The 8,960-nt window shown below is 35.6% G+C and overlaps 1 protein-coding gene across 1 annotated transcript; it reads right to left on the minus strand.

The window, feature by feature from the left end:
• Positions 1–434: 434 nt before the first annotated feature.
• On the minus strand, positions 435–752 carry LOC138887459 (uncharacterized mitochondrial protein AtMg00860-like). Its single transcript, XM_070169214.1, has one exon. The coding sequence runs from the start codon at positions 750–752 to the stop codon at positions 435–437; it is 318 nt and encodes a 105-aa protein (XP_070025315.1).
• Positions 753–8,960: the final 8,208 nt, after the last annotated feature.

An 8,960-nucleotide genomic window follows, 5' to 3' on the forward strand; every position in this document is an offset into this window, starting at 1 on the left:
TCAGTCCAGCATTCAAATGGTGCAGTATGAGGCATTATATGGTAGGCGGTGCCATTTTCTTTTTAGTTGGTTTGAGCCTGGTGAATTTAGGATGTTGGTCCTCCACTTGGTTTTCACTACATTTCCTATCTTGGATGTCAATATCAAATTCTTGTAAAAAGAGCATCCATCTCCTCAATTGAGCTTTGTAGTCCTTTTTGCTCATAAGATAACGAAGTGTCGCATGATCCGTGTGGACAATAACTTTTGCACCCATCAAGTGGGCGGAACTTCTCAATTCTAAACACAATAGCAAGGATCTCTTTCTCTATAACTGTATAGTTGACTTGAGCACTATTCATGATCTTACTAGCATAGTAGACCGGATGAAAAATCTTGTTGATATGTTGCCCCAAAGCAGCCCCAACCACTACATCACTTGCATCACATGTGAGTTAAAAAGGCACACTCCAATTTGGAGCGGTGATGATGGGAGTAGTTGTCAACTGGAGCTTCAACAATTCAAAAGCTCTCATGCAATCATCATTGAAATTGAACTTAGCATCTTTCTCAAGAAACTTGTACAATGAGTTCACCACCTTATAAATATCTTTAATAAAACGCCAGTAAAAGCCCGCATGGCCTAAGAAACTCCGCACACCCTTTACCGAAGTTGGGGGTGGAAGCTGAGAAATTACCTCAATCTTTTCCTTGTCAACTTCAATTTCATTCTTTGAGATTTTATGGCCAAGGATAATACCTTCCTCGACCATGAAATGGCATTACTCCCAATTAGGCACCAAATTTGTTTCTTCACATCTAGCCAACACTTTGTCTAAATTTTCAAGATAATCATCAAATGAATCTCCAACCACCAAGAATTCATACATGAAAACTTCAAGGTAGTCCTCCACCATGTCCGTGAAAATAACCACAATACATCTGTGAAAAGTCACTAGTGCAAACCAAATGGAATCCGCTTGAAAGCATTAGTATCATAGGGACATGTAAAGGTTGTTTTCTCTTGATCTTCCGGAGCAATGAGAATTTGGTTTTATCCCGACTACCCATCAAGAAAACAATAGAAAGCACGACCGGCAAATCTATCTAGCATTTGATCTAAGAAAGGAAATGGAAAGTGATCATTCCTTGTTATTTTGTTGAGCTTGCGATAGTTCATACACACTCTCCAACCGGTCACCATTCTTGTAGGAATCAATTCACTTTAATCATTGGTGACCACTGTCATTCCCCCCTTCTTTGGAACACATTGAACCGGATAAGTCCATGAACTATTGGAGATGGGATAGACAACCCCAGCATCCAAGCACTTGATAAGGTGGGGCTTATCCCACCTTATGGTTTTGCTTTGATGTTCAATATATGGTTTTGCTCCATCCTCCAACTTTATCTTATGCATAGAAAAGGTGGGGCTTATCCCCTGAATATTCACCAAGGTCCAACCAATAGCCTTCTTCCTCCTTTTTAGCACCGCCAATGTGGAATCTACCTACACGTTAGTCAAACAAGAGGAAAGAATAACCGGTAAAGTAGAACAAGGGCCAAAGAATTCATACCTAAGATGTGGAGGCAATGGCTTCAACTCCAAGGTAGGTGACTCTTCAATCGAAGTATTTGTAGGAGGAAGAGTCCTATTTTCAATATCCAAGGACAATTTCTGGGGTGCATAGTTGTACGATCCCATTCCTTGCAAAGAGTTCACACATTCCATGAATCCATCCATCTCGCCATCATCAAAGTTGAGCAAGACGACCTCCAACGTATCACCAACATTGATTGTAGCACTTGTATCATCAACAATGACATCAGTCACCAAGTCCAAAATAGAACACACCTCATTGCTATTAGGTTAACGCATGGACTTACACACATGGAATACCATATTTTCGTCATGAACCCGTAAAGTGAGTACTCTGGCTTCAACATCATAAAGAGCCTTACCCGTAGCAAGGAAAGGTTTTCCAAGAATAATTGGTACTTCATAATCAACTTCATAATCTAGAAATAAAAAATCCTTCAAAAGAATGAATTTATCAACCAGACCAAAACATCTTCAATCACACCCAATGACCTTTTCACGGTACGATATGCCATTTTCAATCTCATAGAGGTGGGTCTTGGTTGCCCAATTCCCAAAGTCTTGAAAACCAAATAGGGAATCAAATTTATACTTTTCCCAAGATCACAAAGAGCTTTAACAAACTCGGCACTTCCAATTGTATAAGTAATCGTGAAAGCACCAGGATCCTCCAACTTAGGAGCCATTGAATGAACTTCTTGAATTGATTCGCACCATTTTGCTTGGTAAGTATTTGAGGGTATAGAGGTGAAGGCTTAGGCAATTTGCACTAACAGCTCCAGTATGGCAATAATGTGTTCCCTAGACGGGTTCACCTCCTCTTGAGTCTCTTTGACACTATCATCAATATCAATCCAAACTTCCTTATTAGGTTGTACAACATTGTTCGGGATCTCTTCTTCTTGAATCACTTGATCATCATCAACAAGTCGCATGTCACTTGAGGTGGGTGCATTCATGCCTCTTCCACTTCTTGTGATAACCGCCATGGCATGCCCCATATTGTTACCTCCATTTGGGTTTACAATCGTGTCACTTGGTTGTGCCCCCTTAGGATGAGAATTTAGAGCTTGAGAGATTTGCCCCATTTGAACTTCTAGTTGCGGATTGATGTGTTGTATGAGGCAAGTTAGGCATCTGAATCAGCATTCTTTTCCATAATTTGCTTGAACATACTTTCAATACGTCACATCTCAGTGTTTGAAGAACTTGAACCATGGGATGGATAAGGAGGTGGGTTGCTCGGTTGTTGGTACATCGGAGGACTTTGAAAATCGATCCTTGGTTTCCTTGATTGTTACTCCATCCACCTTCATTGTTTCCTCCCCAATTTCATTGGTTGTTTCCATTCTAATTTCCTTGATTGTTGTTGTTATGCCAATTCCCTTGATTGTTAGAATTCCAACTGTCATGATTATTTTGTGGTTGCCATTATTGTTGGCTTGGGCCTTGGAAGTTGTTTCTTTGCTCTTGAAAGTTATTCATATATTACATTTCCTCTTCTTGTTCATTATAAGAATCATCTTGCTCGAAACCACCATCATCTTGCATATAGTTTAAGGGAAAAGAAACAACTAGGATGACGGTGTGAACTCGAGTTTGCACTTCAGGGAACTAGGATGTAATTGGATCTATTTTCTATGTTCTATATGTTTTGGGGGCGGCGTACATGCAAGGTTGATGAGTGTATATACGTTTGCTATAGGTTAAGCATGTTGGTAGAACTAGCTTTATTATGTTATGTTGCTTTATATGTTATATCTTCCATGTTCTAAATAGATTGTGAAGCTCCTCACGTGATTTTATTAAAGATGATGGCTATGTTGAGTTGTTGACATATTGGGCGTTAAAATTATTGAAATGTTTGTTTGGCTATTAATGCAAAAAGGATGGTTATCTTTCATGTGGTGAGATACATTTAATCACTCTTCTTGAAGTTATTTGTGCTTCCCACCTTGCTTGGTATTGTTTCATATGCTTATGCTTGGTGAGAAAGAGAGAAATGCATGAAGAGTGTTTCCGTATTTGTGAGGAAGGGTGATTATGCACGAAGAATGTTTACGTGCTTTCTTTATATGTTATTATCATTGCACGAAGAATGTTTTCGTGCTTGTGAGGAAGAGTGAATATGCAGGAGGAGTATTTTCATGCTTGTTATTATACTTATGCTTGGTGAGAAAGAGTGAATTACATGAAGGATGTTTCCATTTCTGTAAGGATGAGAGTGAATGCACAAAGGGTGTTGTGCCATTTGATTGATATTTCTTATTCGTTGCTTTTATTACGTGGATTGAAAACTTGGGTATGTCATTCATGGTTGCCTTTTCATTTTGCTTGAACTTGAGTTACTGTGAAAGGGCTCATTTGGTGTTATTTATGAAAATATAATCGTTATTTTCCTTCGTTATTCCTTCATTATTCCTCGTACTATTCCTGCTTGCTATTGCTCTTGTTATCTCACTTGATATCTATTTTTCTGTTTTACCTGCTATTTTCTCTCGTTTTCTTAAGTGACATATCTGTCGTCATTGTTCTTGTTATTTAACTGTACAGATTTGTATAATAGGTGTCTTGTCTTAGCCTTGTCACTACCTCATCGGGGTTAGGCTCGATACTTGTGGAGTACGTTGGGTCGATTATACTCATAGTACACTTCTGCACTTCTTGTGCAGATTTTGGCAATAGACCTAGTGGCACTCAGAGGGTTGACCAGCTGGGGAGTTGACGAGACTCGTGGTAGTGCTGCACTTTCATCTGCAGGCCTTGGAGTCATATTTTTTATGGTCTTCTACTATTTATTTGCTTCAAATTATGTTTTTATTCATTTTCAATGTTGTATTTAGTAATTATGCAGAAGCTCATGTACTCAGTGACATCAGTTCTGGGAGATTATTAGCCGGATGTGTTGGTTTACACTCGTTATGTATTTTGATTTTCACTCTTTATTATGATATCATGTTGTTTAGTGCCTAATTTTGTCTCGTATTTCTGATAAGTATTAACTTTCCTAGCAAGCGGTGTTAGGCGTCATCACGACCCTGTGGTTGGAATTTTTGGGTCGTGACACTATACCAGCTTGTGCACAAGAAATATGCACAGTTTTGTAACATTTAGAACTGTTTCCTGCACTTGCTTAGAAGATTGCCAACAACCTTGCAATTCTATCAGCAATTGTGATTTTGTCCAACATTACAGTTTTGTCCACTCTTTGCAAATCTGGCTAGTTTTACCAATATGATCATTTTTGGCAAATATGACCAAATTTTTAAAAAGTGTCCAGTTGTATCTCTGATACCAAGATGGCACAGAATCGGATTGATAATATGGATAATGCAAAAATAACGGAATCAAAAAGATAAGAGATTAGTGTTTAAAATAGAAAAAAAATAACAAGAATTTAATTATGAACTAGTTAAACCTCTTGAATTCCTATGATAAACACTAATCAAGGAAGAACACGAATAAGAAATACGAATTAAGCTAAGTAAATAATTTAATTCAAAGCACCTAGTAATTACACCAACAGAACAATGAATTTACATTCAAATACAAAAGATAATCCAAGACTATGAACATGAACTTGTACAAAATTAACCTAACATAGATAATCTTAGAAAATATGGTAAAGAAAAAGAAAGTAAATATACCCTAAACCCTCAAGGACTTTGTCAATCCATCATAAGCATTTAAGGTGATTATAAAGGAAATTTTTACCTACATCTTGAGGGTAAGTAATCTACACTTGATTTTGAATATATACCATGATTACTCATGGTTTAAGCACCGAAAGTAAGAAATCAAAAAGGTAAAAATGGGGGTTTTACCTATGTTTACGAAAGTATAATTTGGTAATTCGAACACTGATTTGGACTAAGATTGAGAATGTAATTCTATATTTTGACTCGGGAGGTTATGGGTCATCGGGATTTACTTTTGTTTCTGAATTTGGCCATGTGGGTTCGGTATTGACTTTTGTTGACTTTGACCTAGACCTATATTTTGCTTATGTAATTGAGTTCTATGGTTTTGTTTGATACCATGGAGTGTTCTCATGACTAGATCAAGCTCATTCACTCGATTTGGAATGAGAAAAGGTGATTCTTGAAGGTTAGCTAGCTCGAGATAGAGGTGAGTTAAGATTTTGACCTAAGAATTTTTTCAAAATAATTTATTTGATATGTGGTACGTATATTGGGTAAACATATATGCAAGATGATGAACGCATATGTGAATATTAGGTTTTTCATTATTGGGGTAGTATATGTATCACATGTCTTGTATGTTTTATATGATTTTTTACTTGTTGCATGACTACTTAAGCATCTTCTCTATGCTAGTACAATGTTATAGATATCCTTTACATGCTAGTTTAATATTATATTAATATGTATGTCTAATTATATAATGTCATGCGCTATACATATATATTTATATTTGCATTGAGTTTCACATTTAATTGTGTCTATGACATGCTGAGTTGTTCGTGCGGATTATATTATGCAAGTTGAATTGTCCGTGCAGATTATGTTATGCACGTAGAATTGTCCATACTGGTTATTATGTGTGGATGCGGATTCATCTCTCATGAGTCACCCAACAATATTTCTTTCGTGGTAGCGTATGCGTAGGTTTATTGGATACTTGGAGATTGTCAGTTTGATGTAAAATTTGAGTCTTTATCATGCATTAGTGTTATTAGGCTCTTGTCGATACACTCCATATAAATGATACTTTGTGAATATCTCTAGATATGTTGTTTAGATGCATTGACATATGCATTGGATTTGTTATTTAAGGAAATCTTGCCTCTTATCTCATGCTTAGTCTGTGCATACATTATGTATACTTTTGAACTGCACAAGACTATAATTTTGACTAAATTGTCACCATTACTTCATTGGCAATAGCCGATAATACTTTTTGAGTACGTGTTGGTGTACTCATACTACACTTAATATATGTTTTTGTGTAGGTTCTGATCTTGGTATCAACGGTATCCAAGAGGCAGTATAGGAGCGTGCTTGGAGACTAGTGGTGTGCTGCTTGAGTAACTTCGCAACTTCATGGAGTCTCTTCTATTCTTTCATCTACTATTTTATTCTGTTCATATAGTATTTGTAATTTTCAGCTAGATAGGTGTATGCTTATTCTGTCTTTAGATGCTCATGACACCAGTCTTAGGGATTTGTATTTGTTTTTTCTTGTTATATCAGATTTAGTACTATTTGTCTTATTTATTGTTGCATTGTATGTTGGTTCGTCGAGGGGTTGAGTTATGTGTCATTATGACGGGATTTGGGTCGTGGCATAATATCTGTTGTAGCAATTAACTTGTCTTATTTTCAAGATTATAAATATCACATTTCAAGGAAGCTGACTTGAAGATATTCTTTGGGTGACCTGATAGTGTAAACTTTTTTACACTGACAATGTATATAACTTAAGAAAATTTATAAATCTCACATTTTAAGGAAGCTTAAACACTCTCTATATATATATGTGTGCGCGCCCGCCGTGTGTTGTGTCGTGTGGAGAGCTTAAATAACAAAGGGATGGAATGTGGAAATTTAATTAATTGGAAACAGTATATATATGTCTATATTAACTTTATATTGTTAGAACTGGTATGCTTGTTTTGGTAGTAATTGAACTAACAAGATGACTTTTGCAACTAATTACACATCTCTCTCATGTAACCCACTGTGTACACATTAGTAAGTCGAACACGGTAAAAGTTTCTAAATGTTACTAGGAACAACATGTATGAAAAGGTCTGTTTTATTGACACAAACAACATTTAGAGGTCAACTCATTAGTTATTGTGCATCAATTTTCTCTGTTAATCTCTAGGAAGTTTTAAAATATAGTCTAGTATGTGGTTGGTTTCTTTTATCTCCTCGTAAATGTTTTAGTGGCGTCAAAATTTGCCAAAGGGGACTTTTTCTTGGATTTGATACAAAAGTTGGCCTAGCAACTTCTATTAGTAGTTCCGATGTATGTTGAAGTTGATGATGATGGTGAAGATGATGATAACAACATGGAGTAGTAACTAATCAATTCAAATATTGAATAGATTGTTGGTACTGTAACTAGTAAATTTGACGAGTATAAATTATGAAACAACTAATTCAACAATATTCTCCCATCTTTTCGGAAAGAATGTATCAATTGAAATTAGAGAACTCTTTATCTTTTATAATTATAAGACCTGTCAGGAATGAATCTCTTTGTTAGTCCATAGATAGGATGACTAACAGAAATTTCAATATGATAAGAAAAGGAAAATAATTAGCCCCAAGTGTCTTAAGAGATAAAGTTTGCATTTAAGTTTTTTCAAACTTACAGAGTGAAGTCCCAAACATAGAACGAGAGTTCCTAAAGGTTCTTGCATATTACTAGTTGCAAACTTCACAAAGCTCTGTTGTATCTTGAGAGAATATTTGTCATTAATTCTGTAGCAAATTATGAAAGGGAGCAAATAGCATGTTCTTGCAAAGAATGAAATTCATTTGCGCCTGATCAAGCAAGTAGTCTAGCTAATATAGCTATTCGTCAAAAATAGATGCATTCTAATGTAGGCTACTATAGAAGCATATAATATTTTAAGTGTTAAAATATTAATATTAAATTGGAAGCGGGCATGCTTGTCCATCGGCTAAATCAGGCCGTCTATACGTTTACTAACTCTTCTACCGTAAGAAAACTTGAAACAGAAAATTCTCTGATATATGACCCCGTAAGAAAGCTATATTTTTTTTTCGATTTTGTAGAACTGAAAAGAGCTATTTCACTCTCCAATTATTTATCTGACCCCCTTTCCTTAGATTTTTTTTTTTTGTTTTGGCTGAAGCTTTAGATAATTGAATGACAAGTGAGTTTTCTTTATCACATAAGGGAAATGTTCTTTTTTTTTTTCTTCTAATAAACTAGGAAAGCAAAAGTTTTTCCCTTGAGCATGCTCGTCGTACTTTCTTAATTAAAAGACGAATATACACTAAAATTATTAATTGCAAGCTTTTTCTCCCAAGGGGGAAGTACAGAAGCCTTACTCTAAAATACTATGTTCCATCTAGTGGACAATAAAGAATTCATTTTTTATAATTTATTTCTCATTAATAGACCTAAGTCAAACTTTAGAAAAACGATCAAACCGTGTGATCATTGTTAACTTGGATCAAGATCCTCTTATGAAATCTTCATTTATTACTTTTTTATTTACCTATTTACTTCCATCTTTGGTACTAATCTGTTACCCTTACAGCTTGTTTGGATGGTTGTTACACATCGTTTCATAATATATCGTATCGTACTGTATTGTACTGTATTGTATTGTTTGATAAATACAATGTTTGGATAGATTGTGTCGTTTTTCATCGTTTCA

The sequence above is a fragment of the Nicotiana sylvestris genome, chromosome 3, assembly GCF_000393655.2.
Source record: "Nicotiana sylvestris chromosome 3, ASM39365v2, whole genome shotgun sequence".
NCBI classification, from domain to species: Eukaryota; Viridiplantae; Streptophyta; class Magnoliopsida; order Solanales; family Solanaceae; genus Nicotiana; species Nicotiana sylvestris.